Below are 23,081 nucleotides of genomic sequence, written 5' to 3' on the forward strand. Positions count from 1 at the left end.
ATGAGTGAATCCGACATGGAGTATAAACCTAGGACTGCAATCAAATCGCAAATTTTGGCTAATTTCATGGCCGATTTTAGTTCCAGACTGCTGCCTTTGGCCACCAAAGAAGCGGTGATGGTGTTGGAAATGACATTAGGGGTTAGTACCTTGTTCACCGACGGATCTTCCAATGTGAAAGGGTCCGGGCTCGAGATAGTACTAATTACGCCCACGGGAGAAACCCTATAGCAAGCCATAAGAACTGTTCCCTTGACTAACAATGAAGCCGAGTATGAGTCTTTGATTGCAAGACTTGGACTAGCCCGGGGACTAGACTCTGAGGTCATTGAAATCAAATGTGATTCCCAACTGGTAGTAAATTAGGTATACATGATCTTCAACACCAAAAAGGAACGCAATCAACAATATGTAGTGAAAGTCCAGACTCTATGTCACGACCCAAACTGGAGGGCCATGACTAGCACCCGACCATACTTGCCGAGCACCAACGTATATTTTATCTAACCTTCTTTATTATCTTTTAGGGCCGACGAGATCAATATAATTGGTAGACATGAATCATGGACAACTAACAACAAAATATGATGATATGAACATACATACCATGGGATAACCAGACAATCAAGAAACTATATATAAGGTACGAGCTACCACGCTACCATAAAAGACTATACAACAAAAATAAACTGACAAAGCATACCAAACTATACATGAATCGATACTTGTCTATGAACCTCTAAAGGAACATAAATGTTGCAACATTGCCAGAATAGGGCCTCGACATACCCATAATATCTATAACAAAAATGCATACCAAGACCACAGCAAGTCGGAAGAAGGGATCTCGCCAATCACCGCTGAATTGGACCGCCTACTGTGGTGGGGGAGCTGCGCCTGGCTGTCTATCAGGACCTGCAGCACGACATATAGCGTCCACAAATAAAAGGACGTCAGTACGAATAAAGTACTGAGTATGTAAGGCAGGGAACCATAAGTACGAACAGTAATGTAAGCAGGGATAGAGAATATACAACCTGTAATGTATGGGTACCTCTGAGGGCTACTAACATGCAATGCATGATACATATGTATATATGCATAAACTTTTAAAACATATGCCTTTGTGGGCATCATCATATCATACCCGGCCAAAGAGGACTTAGTAAAAAAATGTACCCGGCCATAATAAGGCTCGGTAGAATTGTACCCGGCTATGTGGAGCTCGATAATCCTAATTGATCAGTGGTTTCACAATAGGTGCCATACCCGGCCGACTATAGCGTGGCTTGGTAGAGTAAAATAGATACATATATATAATGCATGCTCGACTCATGGAATCACGTTCTAAACTTTTCGGAGTGACGTAAGGTCGGTATCCTCTGTACACGTTATTAGGACTAACTCTTCACTATGAGCCTTATAAGAATCAAGAGGTACCAACAACATTGATAACATAAGAGTAAGAGAAGCAACATTAACATCAATCGTTCCATAAGAAGGGAAACAATGTAAGTACTACTAGCTTCTAAGAGTAGAGTATCTTTAGAAGCTCGTTCATTGCATTATGTACAATCAAAGTCGTGCAAAAGAAGGAAAGGGATAGCCTCACATACCTTTTATATACTACCCAACCTCAAGCTATGCAAATGTCAAGACTCCTTAGTCTATAATAGGAGAAATGACACTATCGTTAACGTTTAAGCGTGGTAACTATTATGTACCGACCACAACCTATTTTATGATGAAAAGGACAGCACCTCCCCTATTTATATGACTTCCACAAGTGAAAACAATCACCAAACAGCCCAAACAACATCAATGTTAATCATATTGAACCTCCCAAAACAGTACACCAACCGAAAACATTACTACCAACCCTTTCGATATATATTTCACAAGTTCTAGCTTCAATGACTTAGCCGCAACTTGGATAATCTTAAATACATATAGAGTAAGAGGTTCCTTACCTTTATACAGAAAGAACAACTCCAATTTGACCTTAGTTTTCCATGAAATATCCCTCCAATGCTGCCACAACAACAAGAAAGTGAAACTAGCAGTCAATTAGAGTTTTTCGGCACTAAAACCACTTTAGAAGGCTTGAAATTTCCTAGGGTTGATATTAAGAACTTGAGGGAGTATTTATAGAACATAAACCTTTTAAAACAACCTCCCACACGAGCTGGAACAACACAAAAATGAGCAACAACAAGAAGAAAAAGAAACTTACTAGTGCCACGGGATTCCCGACATTTGATTTGTGTTGTTTGCCCTTTGTTTGGGTCTTGAATCTTGAGAGAACCTTTAGAGGGTGTTCCTAGGATTCTAAAGTCTGAATATCGTGAAAAACATGACTTAAAACGGGTTGGAGGCATCATATATATACCCAAATGTCTTAAACCGCCTAAGTGGGCCCCATAGAGAGGTGCTTGGCGCAGTCTCACGAAAACACAAATATCTCTCTGCTCCGATATCGTATCGATGAACGGTTTAATGCGTTGGAAACTAGACTCATAGATCTTCAATTTGGTGGGTATATTACCCCATAATTCTAAGTAAATTGGGAGAAAAACATAGTAACATTTGATCTAATGTTTAAGTAAAATTATGAACCTAAGTTGTGACAACTTTTGTCGACTTTTGTCTCATAACTCATTTGACTTCAAAACTTATAATACGGATATTATATGATTCAAATACCTTAAAACACTACCTCTTGAGTGTATTAAGCACCTCTAGGTTTATCCAAAAATACGGCTGATAATATCCTTGATTCGTTTAATTTTTAATACTTGTTAACCACCCTTATACACCTTTGTATCATTTAAGACCAATAGGATTAACTTCTTATAATCTTAAAGATAATCTCTTCATGGATTTACGTTGACTACCTTATGGCATGAGCTAACATACGTGAATATGGGTTGTAACACTCTACTCACATGGTTTAGGGAATGGTCAATCACCCACATCGCGAGTGAAGAAAATGCATAAGGAGACGCACTAGCCAATGTGGGCTCGACCACAGAAATAAAGGGATCTAACTCCAGTAAGGTCGTACAGCTCATGCATTCAATATTGGATGTGGAAGGCTATTATGAAGTAAATGCAACTAATTTGGTCTGGGACTGGACAAATGAGATCATCGACTATCTGGATCATGGCAAACTACCCGAAGATTCAAAGGCATCCTGGGCACTCCACATTAAAAGCAGCTCGGTACAACTTTAGAGGAGGCCAGTTGTATAGAAAGTCTTTCCAAGGCCCGTTGGCCCAATGATTAGGAGCCTCCGAGGCTAATTACATCATGAAAGAAGTTTACAAAGGAATCTGTGGAAATCAATTTGGTGCAGACTCGCTAGTATTAAAGTTAACTAGGGTAGGATACTATTGGACCTATATGGAACAAGACACTAAGGCATTTGTTAAAAAATGCAACAAGTGTCAATGCCACGCACTGTTTGTGCATCAACCGGCAGAACTATTACATTCAGTATTGTCGCCTTGGTCATTCATGAAATGGGGAATGGACATAGTCGGTCCGCTGCTGTCGGCTCCCGGTAAGGTAAAATTTCTTTTGATTTTAACTAATTACTTCTCTAAGTGGGTTGAAGCAGGTCCTTACCAAAAAATTAGCAAGCGCGAAGTGGTCGATTTCCTGTTAGAAAACATAATTTTTAGGTTCGGAATACCAAAGGAAATGGCCTGCGACAACGGGCTGCAATTTATAGGCGCAAAAGTTACAAAGTTCCTTAAAAACTTGAAAATCAAAAGAATGACATCTTCACCATATCACCCGAGCGCAAACGGCCAAGCGGAATCGACAAATTAGGTGATTATTCAAAATCTCAAAAAGAGATAAGAAGCAACCAAAGGTAAATGGCTTCGGAGAGTTACCGGGAGTTCTATGGGCATACCAAACGGCAGCCAAGTCAAGCACAAGAGAGACATCTTTCTCTCTCGTATACGGAGCAGAAGCCCTGATCATGGTAGAAGTGGGAGAACCTATCATGAGATACTTTTAGGCGGATGAAGAAGCAAATAATGAAGTGTTACTGGTTAGATGGGAGCTACTGGAAGAATACAGAGACTTGGTGCATATAAGGATGGTGGCTCAGAAACAAAGAATGGAAAAATACTATAATCGAAGAGCTAATCTCAGTTATTTCAAAGTAGGGGACTTAGTTTTAAGGAAAGTGACTCAAAACACCGGAGAGCTCAACGCAGGGAAGTTGGGCCCGACATTGGAAGGCCCCTACTAGGTTTCAACTGTCATCGGGAAATGAGCTTATGAATTGGAAAATCAAGACGGAGTAAAATTGCCGAGCAAATGGAACATGACACATCTCAAAAGGTACTATTGCTTATGAGCACCGCTTATACTGAAAGTATGTGCTGCACCCTTTTTTCCTTCATCCAGTTGTTGTCACATTGAATTTTTCTAGCAAGGTTTTTAGCGAAACAGCAACAGAAAATATACTACGAAGGAAACGACATTAGCATAAAATAAGACCTTTAAATAACAAGCCACTACGGGATGATTAGATAGTCTTTGTCTCGATAGCAAAGTTTCTAATAGGAAATAAAGCTTGCTATATAACCAAAAGCTATCCGACCGTCACGAGTGCTCCTTCACTACAAGCCGATGTGGTGGTTAGATAATCTTTGGCTCGGTAGCAAAGTTCCTAACAGGAAACGAAGCTTGCTATCGGACTAAAGTTTATCCAACCATTCACTAGTGGAATCATCAAAGGAACAAGACTTCCAGTGTTCCAATTCACATTCTTCGTATTCGAACACTGGGGGAGAGGGAAATATGAGAATATGAAAACCCAATTGCCACCACATAAATCGGGACTACCAAAAACTAGGAACAAAGATGTATCATCCGGACCGGGGACTGCTCGGCCAGCTCCATAGAAATAAGTTGTACAAGTTAGCCACAAGTAATGAAAATTTCTTTTCAGCACAATGAATGCTTATGTATTTTGAAAATGGGAGGAATAAAATAAAGTTCTTTTATTTTTATCTTGTTTCTTGTCCAAACAATGAATTAATTTTGTCATTTGAAAGTTAATCAAATACTTCAAATGCTAGTGCCGGAATGAACATGAGACGTCCTTTTCAAGAGCACCGTAAACATAAAAGAGCCTTCTCTTATGAATCTCTCACAGTAAAGGGTTGGTTCCCGAAGAGTTTATGCCCGGAATCCAAAAGCTATCGGGAAAAAATGCACTTGAAGCCTTGCATAATTCGACGCAAAAAAGTAAACTTTGAGCAATGCTTGAACGAAAAGAACTTTTATATAACAATCGTGCCAAGCAGCACAAGTACAAAGTATGAAAAGAAGATAAAAGAAGAGTGAAAGCAAGAAAGGGTTGAGTGTAGAGAGTTGAGAGACTTTAAAATTTTGTAAAGTGTAAAAGAAGAATATGAGATGTGTAAGTAAAGGAATAGGCGGCTAAAATCGTGGCCATAATTACCTCGAGAACCGGCAAAAGTATTGTTAAATCGCGGAGTAATGCGTGTTCGGGGCATTAATTACGGAGAGACGTAAGTCTGATCAAGCGTCAGAAACTTTTCAGAAGGGATCAGAAAATTTTACGTTAAGAAAGGTATCTTCACCGACTTCCCGATGACACAAACATATGCCACCGGAAAGTAGGGGGCTATATGTATAGGTTAAAATTAGTTCGCATTAAATATTCAAATAATATAGCAACATATAGAATCGAAGACAGATAGAAAGCGAGGCAGGTAGAAATCAAGACCGGGGACAAGAACTTTGGTTGGCACCGGGAAGACCCTGAAGAGAATGTTCCTAATAAAGACAAACAAATTTTTGCCACCCGATGACATTCAATGAAGGATATTCTTCAGTATTAAATACACAATCCGTTATAGAGAATTTCAGCATTCATAGCCTGCCGTTACACATTCATCAATGGCCCCCATAATTGTCATTTAAAAAGGGCTTGATCCTAGTTCCCTAGGTGCATCTATAAATAGTGGTTTCAACATCCATGGTAAGAGATGAATTTTGTGACAAACGTATGCTACATATTATTGAAAAGCTCAATAACACTTTATTTCTTATCTATTGATATTCTTATTACTGCATTCGGAAGCTTTGCTCCCGGAACCAAGTTATTTGCTGTCTTATCTCGATTTCAAGGCTAAGTCTTGCATTTTATTTAATTTATTTGTCATTTTAGGATCAAATCGATTCGCTTGTTTATAAACCTCGTTTCAAATTCAACTCCGTTTTACGGGTAAGCAATTATATAATCATTGACCTGCATCCATCAGTTAGATGAGAATAGCATTCGTTACCATTCATGAGTAGCATATTGATTACCTCCTTTAAGTCAAATTTAATGACTAAGGGATATGAACTGCAATCCGTGTTAACTCTGCAAACATATATAGTAGTCGTGAAACGAATATGCTTTGCTGTATCCTAATATCCTGTTACTTTTATGGTTTCGGAAAACACCTCCTATGTCTCCTTTTCCAGAATTATCAAATGAAGCTCCATTTATTGATCTTATAATTGAAGTGATGGTCAGGCTATCCACTTTCATTTGATGTAGCTACTGGTATATTTTGGCTTTACATGTGGGCCGTTGATATAATTCTTTAGGAACAAAAGAGATATACACTTTAACGTAAATTTTAGGAACTACTCCAAACTATCAAATTAAGAGCAACCTTGTGGCATGCCCATGGTTTTGCCTTTTGTCATCTTACCCACACTTCTTGAATAACAAAAGAAAGTTGGCATCACTACTGGTGTGTATTTCCACCACATCCCTCGTTAGCACTAGCAGACAACATAGGTTCGAATGACTGAACGTTGGATCAATAATAATTCTACGGCTGAGATTTGTGAAGAGGAAACTATTGGAACCAGAGAGGTAATAGTGTAATTGCAAAACTCGAATCTAGAGTCAACTATGATGTCGTGTCCTGCTGACTAGTCTCCAGTCCACCAGATATCGCCGTTTTAGCTTCCCTACCCCTTTAGTCCTTTACAACCCCCCTGCCCTTATATTTTTAGCCATTCCAACCTAGAGTTTCTATCGTCTCTCTCTTAGCTCACTAAACTCCACATTAACGGTACAAATTTTTCACTCTTGTACCAATCTTTCTCCCGCCTTTCAATCTCTATCTTTTTTATCTTACGTAGCCTCCTTTAAACTTGTTCCTTTCTCTTCCAGATCCCTTTTTACTTACTTGATCTTGATCGGTATTTCCAGTAGCATTTGTTAAGCCATTTAGGACAAATTTTTTCCCATGAGAATGGATCTGACGGAAGTAAAGGTAAATCAAGTGAATATCAATTAATCTCCTTTGGCTTTTCATTTCTGATTCTGATTGCTGATCTCATGTTTTCTTTGATTTTTTAGGGATCACAAGTAGAGGAAATGAAAACTTGCTGTGATTGTCATACCACAAGAACGCCTCTTTGGAGAAGTGGTCCAGCAGGTCCTAAGGTAAAAATTCCTAGTTCAAAATCTTATCGACCCAATTTGTTTTCTTGTGTTTGCTTACCTTATCAAAGTTCTAACTTTTTTAATTGTACTTGTATCTTAGTCGTTATGTAACGCATGTGGGATCAAATACAACAAGAAGAGGAGGCAGCTTTTAGGTCTGGACAAAGAAAGAAGTGATAAAGGCAAGAAGAAGAGGAAAATCAGTGGAGAAAAAAACAGTAGAGAAAAAATTGGACAGTCATTGAAGATGAAATTGATGACATTGGGAGGCAAATTAAGAGAGGAAGAACAAGCGGCGATACTATTGATGGCTCTTTCCTGTGGATCTGTTTATGCTTAAGAAAATTACTACTCTAATCCTAAGTCCTAGTAATAGTAGCAGTAGCACCAAGTGGAAACCCCTTGTATTCTTACTAATTAATTGACCCATTTAAGTCTAGTTTTCTGATTCTGAGTTTCATGAGTTGTAATGCCTAATGAAGAGCAGCAGCAGATGAGAATGAACCAATGTAGAAGTAAATCTTGACTCTTTTTGATCTATTTCGAATCTAGAGTTTGATTCAAATTGTTTTCAAATTTTGACTTTGGAATTTTGTCGTGTTACTTGTACTTTCTGTCGAGGATCTTTCAGTTCTGAATGCATCTGTTAGATAGACTCCATTAATTACCATACAAAGCATGAAACTCTCCTCTCTTGACTCGAGGGAAATTTCAATTTTCAAACTGGGCATCCCAAAAGTAGAAATCCAGCTAATTTTGTCACTACTGAATATTAAATTCAACGCCCATGAGTTGGTACTGGTACTATCAACATCATGTAATATCCCTATTAAAAAATTCAAAATTGGTTGGTGTCAAGTGCATTCGGCTCACCAGTGATTATTGCTCTAGGGCGACTCTGAGTATGCAGCCGTAACTGTGTGCCAAAATTATTAAATTCGTTACTACCATCACATTTATAGTCATTGTCAGCTTGCGCCACAGGATATTGTGTTTGGAGGCTAGGCAAAGAAAAAGGGAAGAAAGGAGAAAAAGAGAACGAATATAAGGGAAAGAGTTACATGGCTGTTTAATTGGTGGAGAAGTGGGGAAGAAAGAAAGAATTTTGCTTTTTAAATTTTTTTGGCTCATACCTCCTTTGTTTTTATTAAAATTAAACTTCTTGAATCTAAATATATTTGATAATTAAGATTTTGTCTTTGGATTTAAACACTGAACATTTAAGATTGTCTGTTTTCTCCTCATTCGAGTGTGAATAATCTTTTATAACCTTATGTAAAACTAATTATAGAATTCAAATACATAAACAATATTATATCCACAATATATTACAAAAATATTAATTTACATGGTATCTCTATAAATCGCTTCTTTGATGGACCACACTCTAAAGGCTAGAGGCAGTGACATGCGACACTAATGGTAGTTCGATGATAGTTGTAAAGTGATGCTTGGTCGTTGATTGTACGAAGGATATTTGGCAATGATAGTTGTGAAATAGTAGTTGTTGCCGATGGCTATGCGGTGGTGACAAAAAATAATGGACATCTGGTTAATTACCATTGGTCCTTTTAGCAGAATTTATTGTTTACTTTGAAAATGGTAATTATAATTATTATTTGATTTTGTGATTCTAAAAATATGTTATTTACTTTAATACTATAGTTGTTAGGCAGTAGATGCTAGGTGTAAGTAGAGAAGATAAGAAATGCAAATCAATAGGGCCACAAGACTGGGCCTCGAGCTGGCTGGAGCAGGGCCTCGAGGTCTAGATGGGCTAATAGCAATGAGCAATTGACGAAGAATTAATGATAATGAGGGCTTCAAAGATGGCCTTTTGCGGTTAATAATGAGTAATGAATAAAGAACAATAAATGAACAATGAATGAACAATGAAAGAATAAACAATAAGTGTGAAGAACAATTATTTAGGCAAAGAGTAGAGAATGTTGTATTGTATTTAATATGTGGTGTATAATCCGAATCCTCCTACAAGATGACAAGGTCCCCTTTATATATGAGGGAGAATCCCAACATAGTACATGTCTAATAGTAACGAGGAAATTCTACTGGTACAACTGTATAATGACTTAGTACGGATTAGTACTATTCTTTGCAAACCTGGTCAGCTCTAACCACGTATATTTGGGAATTTTCCCGCTTCTCCATGATGATCATCGATTGTACTGCTCCGAGGCCGACCGCAGTGAGCCTTCGATATGCTCCCTCGAGGGACACACCTCGGGGTCGCACCTCACGCTCTGCTTCGGGCTTCTTCGAGGTTAGGCGTGGGGCGACATAGTAGCCCCAGAATCAAACTCCCCAATTTTGGCCGTATACATTTATGTATTCCAAAAGATGGGGGAGAGGTTGGCTTTAGAGCATTGCATGACATTTGGATCTCTTTCCCTGCTAATTCTTGGTGGAATTTTAGAACTTGCCCTTCATTACTAACTCTCTTCTTGAAAGCAAAGTATCGTAAAAGATTACATCCAGCTATCAAAAAGAAGAATTACACCCAATGACACTTTTGGAGAAGACTAATGGATAGCAGGAAACTATGTGAGAAACACATCCTTTGGAAGGTGGGTCACGACAATGGCCTAGGTGTCCTCTACTACAAATATCACACCATGGAGGAAACGAACCTGTTTGCCCTGAACCTCACTATCATTGGAAACCCGATGCACGTGAGCTCTCACCTGGTCCTGACCGAGCATGTCGGTCGAACCTGTAACCCTGTGACTGAGGCGTTGGAGGCATATGTAGTCGTCCGAAGTACCGGGGTCTATAACTACCTTGAGATTGCTCCTGATACTCGGCAAATCTCATCCTCTTACGCAACACTCTGTCAAGACCCCAAACATCCTGGTCATGATGGTGCCTATAACAGTACTAGGCCAGCTAAAACAACACAAACAATACGAAGGTCTTTTGAAAAATTCATTTTTTCTAAACAGATTAAGTCTCAAATCATTCATTTTAAGATATCAAAAGAAATACGCGGAAACAAGTACGTAAATACATCAACACAACCCGAATCTGGTGTCACTAGTCATGAGCCACTAAGTACAACTCAACACTATTTGCTTAATACAAAATAAGTCTGAAATATAAACACTACAAAAAAATACTAAATTTGCGGAAGTTTTATTGTGGGGTTACTATGACCTCCGCAATCTATATCAAATTGCGGGGGTTTATTTACCCCGCAAATATATTAAATTTAAAGTGGTCGTTAACCTCCACAACCCTTAAAAAAATAGGGCCTACTAACTCCAATGTTCCCCTCGTTTTTTAATCCATTCCTTTTTTTTCTTTTTCCCAAACCCCCTTCTCATTTTCAGCTACCCCTCTTTCCCCCGTTCTCAGAAACCCTTTAATTTTCCCATCTAGCCATTCACAATAATCGGTCCTCTACAATAACCCTTTCATTTCAGCATCTCTCAGCGAAATCCATGTAATAACTTCAGATCTATCTATCAATTGGACGTACGTTAATTTGATTTTGCTCTTCTCCATTCTTTGATTTTGCTTTTTTGTCTCTCTTTCTTCATGCATGTGGGTTTTAAGTTTATTTTCTCCGTTAATTTGTGTTTTCCCTTTACTGATTTTTTTCTCTTTCTTTCATTTGATGTTTTTCGATTCTCAACCGAAAGTAGCAGAAATTTGGTGGAATCGGTGTAATTTGAAGAAGGATATAACACTATTTGTTGAAACCGAGATGTAAGTCCTCTTTCTCCTTTTGCATTAGGTTAATTTTGTTTTTTGTGTGTATTTTGTAGGTTAATTTATGTGATTTGGGTCTTAATTGAAATATTTCCTTTTGCTGGTTCTAGTTCACAAACGAAATACTAGTCTAGTTCTGAAAACTCAAGCTGGGTTTAGATGAAAACCGAAAAACTATAGAAAGGAGTAAACATTTTCTTATTTAAGCTGTGAAATCAGTTTGCATGTCTCTATTTCTGTCGTTACCCTTTTTTCCTTTCATTTTATTTACAATGATTTGTTTGGCGTGTTTAAAAATTAGTGATATCTCTAACGCCATCATGTATAATACTTGCTTAAAAGATTAAGTTCTATGTATTGATGGTATAAAGAACAATATTTACACAATTAGGTTACTTGTAAAGTAATTAGTAAGTAAATTTCTACAATAAGCATTAACTAGTAACACGGAAACAGGTTCAATTTATGAGAATCTTACCAACAGAAAACTTGATCCATGGGAACTCAGAGTTTGAGTTTAGTGCAATACAACCATGAGCCGATGACCATTCTCTTTACCATCTCCGGTGTATCCTTCATGACAGGAACAATTGTAACTCCCAATCTTTTTGGTTTACTTCGTTTCTCCAAAATTGGTGATAGACATTCCTGGGCTTCATGAATGGCAAGGCTTGTCATGACAGGAACAATTGTAACTCCCAGCTTGTTTATGCAATTGTGTTCTCACAAATTGGCATTTGAATCCGCACATTCATCAATATCTGACATGCAAAACCGAGAAATATTTCATATTAATCTATGGCGCTTTGTCTTTTTCTGCGAAATAAATTCTCTAGTAAAACCCAATGTAATTCACACTTTTCTTTTAGAACTCCTGGGGACCTTTAGAGAAGACACAATTGTCAGTGGCCGCATTTCCTCTTTCTGCTCTGCGTTATGTTTGAATCAGTCTCAAGGTAATTCGCTAAGATTTATTGTAATCACCCCCAAAACATTTTGGCTTAAACACTTCTAACTCCGCTTTTTCCAAGAGGTACTACTTCTATATTACCGCCTCCATTTTGTCTAATTTTATTAGTACTCGCGGGTCGATTGTGAATAATGTAGTCATTCATATGTTGAGCTTTGAATCAGTTGCTAATGGATCTAAAAAGAGGTCTTTTTTCCCTGTTTATTTAGTTAGAGTTGCCAGGTCAGCTAGAAATTGCACACCACGATGATGGTTTTGTGTCATTCTATTGTTTGTTTGTTTGTCCAATGCATTATCCTATTTACATTGAGAAATTATGAGAAACAAAAGCACGAAAACAGTGGTGTAATCATTTGTAACTTGAATAGGGTATTCGAAGAGTTTTAAATGTGTTATTTTGAAAGTAATTATCATATATTTGTTTTCTGGATACCTCTGTTTCTGTTATGGTACTTGTAATTGAATTATGAGCTGTTTGTTATCTCTATTCATTCCCCTGTTTCTTGTTTGCCTATTGTAGAATGCTAATTTTCTAGGAAAAAATGTTTCTATGTTATTGTTCATTTAAGAATAAGTTTCTAAAAGGTTGTTATTATTCCCATTGTTGCCATACTTGTTGGTTTTCTTGTGCTCATTTATTTGTTGGGCTAAAGAATGGACTCAGTCCATGCCTGATGCTAACTGTGGCTGTCAGATTTTGTGCACGTGGATATGTCAATTTTGCACTCTCTATGAAGTTTCTACTCAAATATAACTTTGGTGATATGTTGCCGGGCACTTTGTTAATTTCAAGTAACCAGTTTATCTCTCTGTGAAATGTGTATATTTTGAATTCGCAAGGTACTTCTAGCATGTAACCCCCCTTGTATATTTTGAATTCGCAATGTGTATATGCTGTTGTTGGCAGTTGATGATCTTCAGTTATGTGCTTATTAGTTGGCTGGTTTTGTTCTATAAGAATAAAACTCTGTGTTGGCTTGCAAAGATAGAAGGAGGACATAGAAGAACAATATACCTAACGAATGCTATTGTAATTATGGATGAGTTTGTAATTTAGTAGGAAGATAGTTTAATGGAAAAGTGGAGGGTACTAAATCTTGGAAAAATACTGTCTCAATCAAATGTTCTTTGAAATGAATTTCTTTTTGAACTTCAATTGGTTGCAATGAGTCCATGGACCTTTAACTGATACTCAAATCATGGCAATTAGGTAGAATATTACTAAATAGTCTCTAAGTTTGTACAAACTCACTTGAGGTATAATGCTAGTATGCTGCTGCATGTAGTATCCACCATAATTTTTGAACTCAAGCTATTACTTTATGCGGAGCAACATGTTGACCTCAGGATGTGTTGCAACATGATGTTTTGTCAGATCTTGGGGTTCATGAAGCATTTACATGTTCTTCAAACTTGTTTCAGTTATTGCTTTATCCACCAGAAACATGCTCTTCATAATTAACTACACCAATTCTGCATCCTTCAGTTACATTTGAGTTTTGTACACTAACATTAATTGTATATACGCAGTATTTTATTTTACACAAAATTGACTTAATTATAAAATTGGATTTTAATAGTAATAAATACTAGTAACTCTTTATTTCAAGCCTGATAGTGACATATATGTGGTTACCTTAATTATTAGAGAAGAAACATGATATATTTAGTCAAATGGTATTGGTGTTGTAAATTTTTATTCACATGTATATACCATAAATCCGTTGTAACATTGATCTCCTAGTAATATTGCATACAGCGGTGCTCCTTCATGCATGAAAGGTATTATTGCAAAAGAAGATATACTCTTTGTGTAAAAAAAGATACTTTCTTTAGACATTCTGAACTTCAAAGTTATATATATCACGGTAACTTTATGATTCTTATTCTTTAACAAATATTTTCTTGTGCCATTTTTTATTATCTTACAAAATTTCATAATGTTATTGCGTTGATAGGTTACTAAATCATCCTTTCTCATCGAAATATTGTAGGTTATAGTAAACACTCTTGCTCAGAGAAATCCTTATCGGTTGATCACTTCTGAAAGGTTATATCAATACCTTCCAATGGATAAATCTTGGATTGGAATGCCTAGAAATACAATAAAGTATTTACTTGGTTTGAATTAATTTTTAAATTTTGCATTTAATAATGCTTCTATAGGAGATAGAATAAAATGTTCGTGTCCTAAATGTGGTTTTGGAAAGTGGCAGACTAGAGAGATAGTGTAAGATCATTTGATTAGCAAGCCATTCCCTCAAAATTATGTCACATGGATTCTTCATGGGAAACAGAAGTGTTCGAGAATTCTAGAAGCACAGAAGTTATCCCATATGCACTGCCTCCTGAAAATCCTACGGAATTGTTGATAAATGAAGCATTCCTGGGTTTAAGGCATGAGGGCATTGATGCAGGTCCATCACAAGTAGTTGGAGAAGAAGAAATATTAAATAATCTGCATTCTTGAAATAACAAAGAATTTTTCGAGTTGCTTAGAGATGGAAGTGAAGAATTATACGAAGGGTCCAAGTACTCGAAGCTAGAATTTTTGTTAAAGTTGTATCACATAAAGTGTTTGTCTGGGCTAAGTGACAAGGGAATGACTATGATGCTAGATTTACTGAAGGATGCACTTGGATTTGCAAGGATACCTAATTCTTTTTATGAGGTCAAGAATACCATCAAAAGGCTTTATCTTGATTATATCAAGATAGATGCTTGTCCAAACGATTGCATGTTGTACTGGGGAGATGATGCTAATGAGGAAACATGCAAGCATTGTCATACTTCTAGATGGAAGCCAACTAAGAAGAGCAACAATAATCACATGTCTACCACGGGAAAGAAGAAAAAGAAGCAAAAGATGCCCGCAAAATTTTTGCGTTACTTTCCACTAAAATCAAGGTTGTAGAGATTGTTCATATGCTCTAAAATTGCAGAGCATATGAGATGGCATGTGAAAGATAGTAACAAAGATGGAATCATGAGGCATCCCAGAGATGGTGAGATGAGATGGTGAGACATGGAAGAGATTTGATTGCTTTTACTGAATTTGCTTCTGATCCTAGAAATGTTCGATTAGCCCTAGCTAGTGATGGTTTCAATCCTTTTGGGATGATGAGTACTAATTATAGCATTTGGCCAGTGATTTTGGTTCCATATAACTTTCCACCTTGGTTGTGTATGAAGCAACCAAATTTTATCCTCTCAATGATCATTCCAGGTCCACATATAGCGGGGAATAATATAGATATATCCCTACAATCGCTTATTAAGGAGTTGAATGAGTTGTGGTGTGAAGGTGTGGAAACTTTTGATTCATCAAAGAATGAAATGTTTAGAATGCGAGTAGCTCTTATGTAGACAGTTAGCGACTTTCCTGGACTTGAAATTTTATCCGGTTGGAACACATATAGCGATTTTGCTTGTCCATCTTGTAATTTTAACACAGAACCTTGCCGACTTCGTTATAGTATAAAATGGTGCTTTATTGGTCATTGCCGGTTTTTGGCAAGAAATCATAAATTTATATTGATGATGCTTCATTTGTTTGGCAATACGGAAGAGAGAAAACCTCCAAGGAAGTTAACTGGGTCAGATATTTTGAATCAGTGGAGGAATTTGATGTTACATTTGGAAAACTAGCAGAATTAAATGAAAGAAAGAAAAGAAATCGACAAAAAGGTACTGAGGAAAGTGCAACTCAACAATGGAGAAAAAAAAGCATATTCTTCTATCTTCCATATTGGGAATTCAACTTGTTGCGCCATAATTTAGACGTTATGCATATTGAGAAGAATGTATTTGATAATATTATATGCACTTTGCTACATGAAAAGATCTACAAGATATGGGTATAAGGCGTGATCTTTGGCCAGATGAGAATGAGAATTGTCGGTTTGATTTATTTGCAATTCCAAAAAAATAAAAGAGTCAGACTTTCTCAAAACTTTAAAAAATATCTCGGTGCCGGATGGTTACTCAAGTAATATCTCTCGTTGTGTTGATCTAGATAAAAAGAGGATATTTGGACTCAAAAGCCATGATTGTTATATCATTATGGAACAATTGTTACCCATAGCAATTCGAAATGTGCTTCCAAATCATGTTGTTGCAGCCTTGGTAGAGCTTTCATCCCTTTTTAGACAACTTTGTTCGAAAAGCTTGAGCTTCTCGGACCTAGAAAATCTACAAGACCCGATTGTACTCACACTTTGCCATTTAGAGATGTTGTTCCCTACATCCTTTTTTACTGTAATGATTCATTTAACTGTCCATCTAGTGGATGAATTAATACAAGGTGGACGGTACATTATCGGTGGGTGTATTTTGTTGAAAGGTAAAACATTACTTATTCAACATAATTTCCATCGATTTTATAATAATAATTCAAAGTAAATACTTATTCTAGTACCTTTTTATTTTGGTTATAGATTGCTAGGTCATTTCAAGTCCTTTATAGGGAAGCACAACCAGAAGGTTCCATAGCTGAGGGTTACATTGTTGAAGAAGCCCCAACTTTTTTTTCTCGTTATTTTGAGGATATTGAGTCGAGGGTAAATAGGCCTAAATGTGTAAATGATGGACCAAATCTTAACGAGGCTTCTGAAATGTCATCTACATTCCCTACACAAGGTAAACCCGTCAAAGGTTCTGAAGCATTCACCTTGACTCAACTTGAGAAGACTCAAGCTCATCGATATGTGTTACTTAATTGTGCAACAATAAAGCCATTTATTAGGTAAGAAAAATAAATTAATTTAATTTTTTACAAAAACTTTGAGTGAAGTGAATAAAATTAATACAATTAACTCCTTTGTAGTGAATTTAGGGATTGCATAAGAAGGAGTTCAAGAGGCTAGAGACCTTCAGCAACCGAAGTAGAAAGGAGAGTTAATAAAGAGTTTCCTGATTGGTTTCCAAAGCGAGTGAGTGAAAATGCTTGTCTATGATTAATTAACTTTCTTGTTTTAATTTTGAATATTTGACAAAAAGAATTTTGTCTATTTGGATTATGAATCCGAATATAACAAACACAATCTTTACTGATTTGGAGTTTCTAGCACAAGGTCGATGTCCAGATGTGAGAAGGTTCACTGCTTATAACATTAATGGATTCAAATTTCAGACATTTTCTAGAGAACAAGGATCACAAACTCAAAATAATGGAGTTTTTCTTATCTCTGGCACCTCTTGTATTGCATCCAACGCTGACAGAAATGCGAGGCAAGCAGACTTGCCATATTATGGGAAGTTGGAAGATATTATTGAGCTTAATTATTATGGTTAGTTTAAGGTTGTGCTCTTCAAGTGCCAGTGGGCTGACATTAATCGAGATAGAGGGTTCAAAAGAGATGCTTGAAATTTTAATCGTGTTAATTTTTCTAGATTGATTCACACTGGTGATCGTGAGGAGCATGATCCTTATATTAAAGTATCTCAAGCAAATATGGTGTACTGTGTTAATGATGAAACTGATTGTCACGCCCCAACCTCGGGAGGCGCGACCGGCGCTCAATCGAGTGAACCCAACTGAGCAAGCCTTATCGAACACTTTCTACCCAACTCAATATGATTAAGGAAACCATGCTTTCGTTTATTTAAACAATAAGAAGGATTGCACATTCAACATTGTTAGTTCATTTTACAACACAACCTTAAACCGTAGTTAACTTCCCAAGATTCCATACCATTTCACTTTAGAGAAACAAGAGTTAGAATTACAACATAATTCATAGACCACCCAACACCCGTACATAACCCACACAAACGTCTACGGAGCCTCTAAGGATACAAAAGACAAGTATGACAATGCTGGCGACAAGGCCCCGGCTATACCTCAAAAGTGGATATTTATAACAAAAGATGTACAGCATAACCCCTTGAAGGAGAAATGGCTCACCAAGATTTTGAGAAGAGGATACTCCGCTACGCGCGATCGGCACTATCCGCTATGAAGCCACCTACATTCATTAAAAATGTAACGTCTCCGGCAAAAGGGACGTTAGTACCATGGAATAGTACTAGTATGTATAACTAAACACCATCTAGTTAGAAAGAACTTTCATACAAGATTAAGGAAATCACAAGTATAGCTCAAACACTTTAAATGATCACAACATTATCAAATAAAAGAATCACACAATTTTCACATTATTTTCCCATAGCTTTTAGTTTCGGGGCATTTCATACTGTTCATTATTGTCCACAATACCACCGTTATCTTGAGCGGAGTCCGATCTCGACCCGATCGGCTAGGTTGCCTCAGTTGAGACATACACTTCAATCACAAATACAATACCACTATGTATGCGACATGGCGTCCGATCTCGGCCCGATCGGCTAGGCCGCCTTACCAAGGCGTTTTCCTTTTTCCATCAATCATCCCATTTCAATCTTTGTTTCACATATATCATTCCATAGGCACTTGGGGCTACAACTATCACGTCATATATTTGGCACTAGGTCACATCTCACATCATTCCCAATTTCAATGTTAGATTTGTAATTTAGGATAATATGTGCACACAAGAGCAAATAAAATTGTAAACATAGATGAGACTTCACATAAATGGCACAACATATGCAGCTTCAATCTTAATCTAAGGTCTAGGTATTTCAATACATGATTCATATTCATTGCACCCTCTTCAAGTTATCAAGGATAGCACTTCGACCACATTGAGACACATCTTTCACGCCTATAAGGTTGCAACTCCAATTCATGTGAAACAACAATCAATATAACAATCCAACTTTAATCTTACCGCATTTACACAAACACCAAGGGAGCTCAATTTCTAAAAGACGGGGTTTTAGCCATACATACCTCAATAAAACTTTCCTTAAATCCTTATAATAAATTCCGGATTTTCTAGCAATTTCGATCTATTTTATGAAAATTACAAGTTGAACCATGAATTAGAGGCATGAATGAGATTCTAACTCATTTAAGTAAATTATCAAGCACTAAGTGTGCACAACGATTTTAAGACACTTTTGTGAGAGATTTTCATCATCATATACCATAATTGTTATCTCTTTTGGCTCACAACCACCCCATACCCCATTATCTTTTATGCATGCAAGATTGTCAGCCCTTATACCCATGAACCCCCTTGCTAATCACTTATTTTAATGGCAATTTCGAAATTATAGATGATGGCACAAGCTCTTACCTCTTAGGGTGAAGACCTAGCAATTTCACTTGACAATCTTCAAGGATTTGGGGCAAGGATGGAGTGGGGACTTGATGAAGATCACTCCATATCTCTTTAGAGCTTCCTCTCTCACTCTATATGCCGTGAAATAACAGGAAAATGATCTAATGCGGTGTTTTTAATAGGATGGGGTCGGGTTATAAAAGTTAGAAAATAGGAGCCCCGACACGATTTGCGATCTCATATGCGATCGTATAATGGACATGCGGCCCGCAAAGTGGACCGCAAAAAAATGGTCCCAAAATCTGGACAAACTGTCTGGGTATGCGGCAGAAATGCGGTTCGCATACCTGTTCTGCGGTCGTATAATGCACCAGTTCTTAGGTACATTTAAAGCCAAGAGATTTGTTTGATATGGGAGAGGTGGTTGAAGGAGAAATATACGAGAATGAACTATTCCAATAACAAGAATTTGAACAATTTTTTGATGTTAATTATGAAAATGTTCAACTTGCAATAGAGGAGCATATGTTTGAATAGGAATTTGGCCAGTCCTTAGGTTTTCCTCCAGTTCTTCAAGGTGAGTATTTTTCATCCACTTGAGAGTCAAACCAATATCATTATATTTAATTTATTAGTCCCGTCCTCCATATTCTCTGCTCATATTCTTGCTCTTCACATTTATCTGTGGTTCCACTGGCCTTGGCTGTTTCATTGCTTGTTCTTCTTCTTTCTGTTCTTCATTTTTTTCTACTTTTAGTTCTTCAACTTCTGCTTGCTGTGCTGAAATTGAGAAAATGTTTCTCCTTTTGGAGTTGCTTGTTTCCCATTGTTGTCCAATAACCTAACATGCTGAAATGAGTTGAACCCATGTGTGTTGAAGTTGCTGCCATGGCTAAGGGCTTTTATTTTTCTCTTTCTTTTGGGTCCTTATTTATTCTAGTTGCTTTTTTTCAATGATTTTTATGGCTTTTTCTCGAGTGTTGGTAATTAGGATATTGATATGTTCTCATTTTTGTGTGGATTAGAAATGTTGGATTTTTTTCTTTTGGTTCTGTGGCTGTATTTAATATGGAGATAAAAGGTGAAGTACAAGTTACTCTATTTTGTACTTATCTTGCAGCTCCTGATTCTTTATTTACGTTGTTTGAACTTTGAAGGTTTGGTTAGGGAGTATGTCACGACCCCAAATGCCCCAGTTATGATGGCGCCTATCGCAGTACTAGGCAAGCCAATCCAACACTTGCCACATCGAATTCCTTTTATAAAAATCATTTTTTAAAACTGATTAAATCTCTAAGCTTTCATAAGTAGTATATAAATCAATAGAAATATGCGGAAAACAGTATGAAATACACTAAAACAGCCCGAATCCGGTGTCACTAGTTATGAGCCTCTAAGTACAACCAAAACACGGTCGGAATAATGCAAAATGGTCTGAAATAACAAAATACTAAGATAGGAAGGAGGAAGGCAGGGCTGCGAACGCCGTCCAACTACTTTGTGATCTCCAGATAAACTCTGAGAGTGTTGGAAGCTCTCACTCTGATGCTCGGGCACCTGGATCTGCACACAGGGTGCAGGGAGTAACATGAGTACGCCAACTCAGTAAGTAACTAAAGTAAATAAAGTTTGAGTGCGGTGACGTGCATTTAAAATTATATAAGGAATCTCAGCAGAAATATCAAGTCAAATCTACGCTTCAATAGCCATTTATCTCGTAAAACTTTAGTTTCAATTAAGATATTTTGAAAACATTTATTCAACATTTTTCAACAGAGACTCAGTATAAAAGAAGAGTGAAAACAGCAAAATGTCATAAACGGCCCCTCGGGTAAGGTATCATTCATGAGTATAACCTCTCAAGCAAGTCTCTCAGTCACTCGTGACTCAGCTCTAGTCAATCAGTACTCACACTCAACACTCCGGCTCAATAGATACCTCATATAATAATAATAATAACCACTGTGGCGTGCAACCCAATCCATAGTTTATAGTCGACTACGCTCACTAGGGGTGTGCAGACTCTAAAGGGGCTCCTACAGCCCAAGCGTCAGCGTCATATCGCTGCGGCGCGCAGCCCGATCCAATATATATCGCTGCGGTGGCGTGTAGCTCGATCCATTTGTATATCGTTGTGGCGTGCAGCCCGATCCATATATATAATATCGCTGCGGCGTGCAGCCCCACACACACACATACACACACACACACACACACACATATATATATATATATATATATATATATATACTCACCATTAGGTCCTCTTCTCTTTATGAAGCTTTGATGGCTTCTCCGACTAGTCTTGGACTTTTACACGCCATGGCTAGAAGATCTCGAAGAACCTAGTTGGTTCTGGTTTGAAACTTTGCTCGTTAGCCTGTCTTAGGCTAGGGTTCGACTGTGAGTAAGAACTTCTTTTTATTTTGTTACGAATCTATGGATTTTTGACTTATTCTCTCATCTTTGCTATTTTTTCTGAAAACCCTAGTTCATTGTTGTCAACTCTTCTCAGATCTTCATAGATTTGAGATGATTTGGGTATTATCAAGTGTTTTCCTCCAAAAACCCCTTACTTTAATTGATTATCTCGCCTTTTAATCATTCTTCTTAAACTAGTGTTTATTTCATAATGTTATTAAAGATTTTTCTAAGTTATTAATGTTTAATAAGATGTTTCTTCTTCACTTCGACTGATTTTTGCATGAGCGTTCAAACCCTAGTTGATTCTATATGCTAATTTTTCCAGTCTTTGCTTTGATTTTGAGTCTTTCAATGTTACTAATCGCATTAACTCATCCTGTATTTTTGACTTACACGATTTTCCTTTGTCAAATCCAGTATTCTGTAGTTTTACCCTAATTGAGCTTTATTAGGGTTCGAATCTGGCTTTCCGGCTGATTTCTATATTTTTGTGAAGTCTTTACTTAGTTCATTTTCTATTTATGAGAGTTGATATATTCTTTCTAGAAATCATTGTTACTTTGAAATTTAGCTGATTGATTTGCTCTATTAGAGATTTGTATGCCTAAGTCTTGCATGTTTCCTTGTTTACGACCTTAATTAGTCATTCTTGCCTCATTTGATGACCTGTATATTTGCTGATTCCTTTGCATGATTCTTCCCTTAATTAAACCCTGATTATCTTATTCTGAACTCCTTTATTTGGTTTGATTTGAACTTCTTTCCTTAATTAGACTCCCTATTATTATCGTTTGACTAATTGCCTTCAATTAAGGGAGGTTTATTCTGAACCCTTATGTGATTGGATTCTGTGACTTCCTTAATAGACTAAAGTTGATTCTTTTACCTTAATTACTCTACTCTCAAACTACTATATAAACTCTATTATTTTTATCTCTAAAGACACGAACAATAGTTCAAAATATACACACACAAAAACTTTCTCTCATCTCTCTCTACTACTTGTGCTCATTGTTTGTCTAGCTGGCTGGAAGTCAAGGCTAGACTTTTGAATCCTACCTACTTTACCTTCTGCTCTTGCTTCCTTAACTAGTATGTTTCCATCTCTAATGTCATTATGAAGTTCAAACCTATATGATTATCTATTGCTCCATGTCTGCTAAATCCATGTCTCTTCTGCACTAGTTTAATTACTTATGTACTTAATGCTACATTCTTTCCTGTCTGCTGCCTTGATCATCATGTTTAAGTTCATTATTCCATGTCAATCGCTTTAATCAGCATGCTATTCCT

At 37.0% G+C, this 23,081-nt stretch overlaps 1 protein-coding gene and 1 long non-coding RNA gene across 4 annotated transcripts; both read left to right on the forward strand.

Moving 5' to 3' along the window:
- The first annotated feature begins 6,640 nt into the window (after window positions 1-6,640).
- Window positions 6,641-8,039, forward strand: LOC107800270 (GATA transcription factor 16). Its single transcript, XM_016623419.2, has 3 exons — window positions 6,641-7,326; window positions 7,413-7,499; window positions 7,600-8,039. The coding sequence occupies exons 1-3, from the start codon at window positions 7,300-7,302 to the stop codon at window positions 7,837-7,839; spliced, it is 354 nt and encodes a 117-aa protein (XP_016478905.1). The 5' UTR covers window positions 6,641-7,299; the 3' UTR covers window positions 7,840-8,039.
- Window positions 8,040-10,769: 2,730 nt separating this feature from the next.
- On the forward strand, window positions 10,770-21,500 carry LOC107800271 (uncharacterized). 3 transcript variants are annotated; one of them, XR_001651351.2, is made up of 5 exons: window positions 10,770-10,991; window positions 11,159-11,225; window positions 12,098-12,184; window positions 14,193-16,942; window positions 17,024-21,500. It is a non-coding gene; the product is annotated as an uncharacterized LOC107800271 (long non-coding RNA). The 3 variants fall into 3 exon arrangements; XR_001651348.2 differs by lacking the exons at window positions 14,193-16,942; window positions 17,024-21,500 and adding an exon at window positions 12,893-13,130 and having other exon boundaries at window positions 10,778-10,991; XR_001651347.2 differs by lacking the exons at window positions 14,193-16,942; window positions 17,024-21,500 and having other exon boundaries at window positions 10,781-10,991; window positions 12,098-13,130.
- Window positions 21,501-23,081: the final 1,581 nt, after the last annotated feature.

This window comes from Nicotiana tabacum, chromosome 22, assembly GCF_000715075.1.
Source record: "Nicotiana tabacum cultivar K326 chromosome 22, ASM71507v2, whole genome shotgun sequence".
Lineage (NCBI taxonomy): Eukaryota > Viridiplantae > Streptophyta > Magnoliopsida > Solanales > Solanaceae > Nicotiana > Nicotiana tabacum.

What these genes read in the sequence shown, in the direction of transcription:
- LOC107800270 (XM_016623419.2), top strand. Translation starts at nt 7,300, where the DNA reads ATGAGAATGGATCTGACGGAAGTAAAG. An exon ending in TGGATCTGACGGAAGTAAAG is followed by an intron (nt 7,327 to 7,412) that starts GTAAATCAAGTG and finishes TTGATTTTTTAG; the next exon opens with GGATCACAAGTAGAGGAAAT. An exon ending in GTGGTCCAGCAGGTCCTAAG is followed by an intron (nt 7,500 to 7,599) that starts GTAAAAATTCCT and finishes CTTGTATCTTAG; the next exon opens with TCGTTATGTAACGCATGTGG.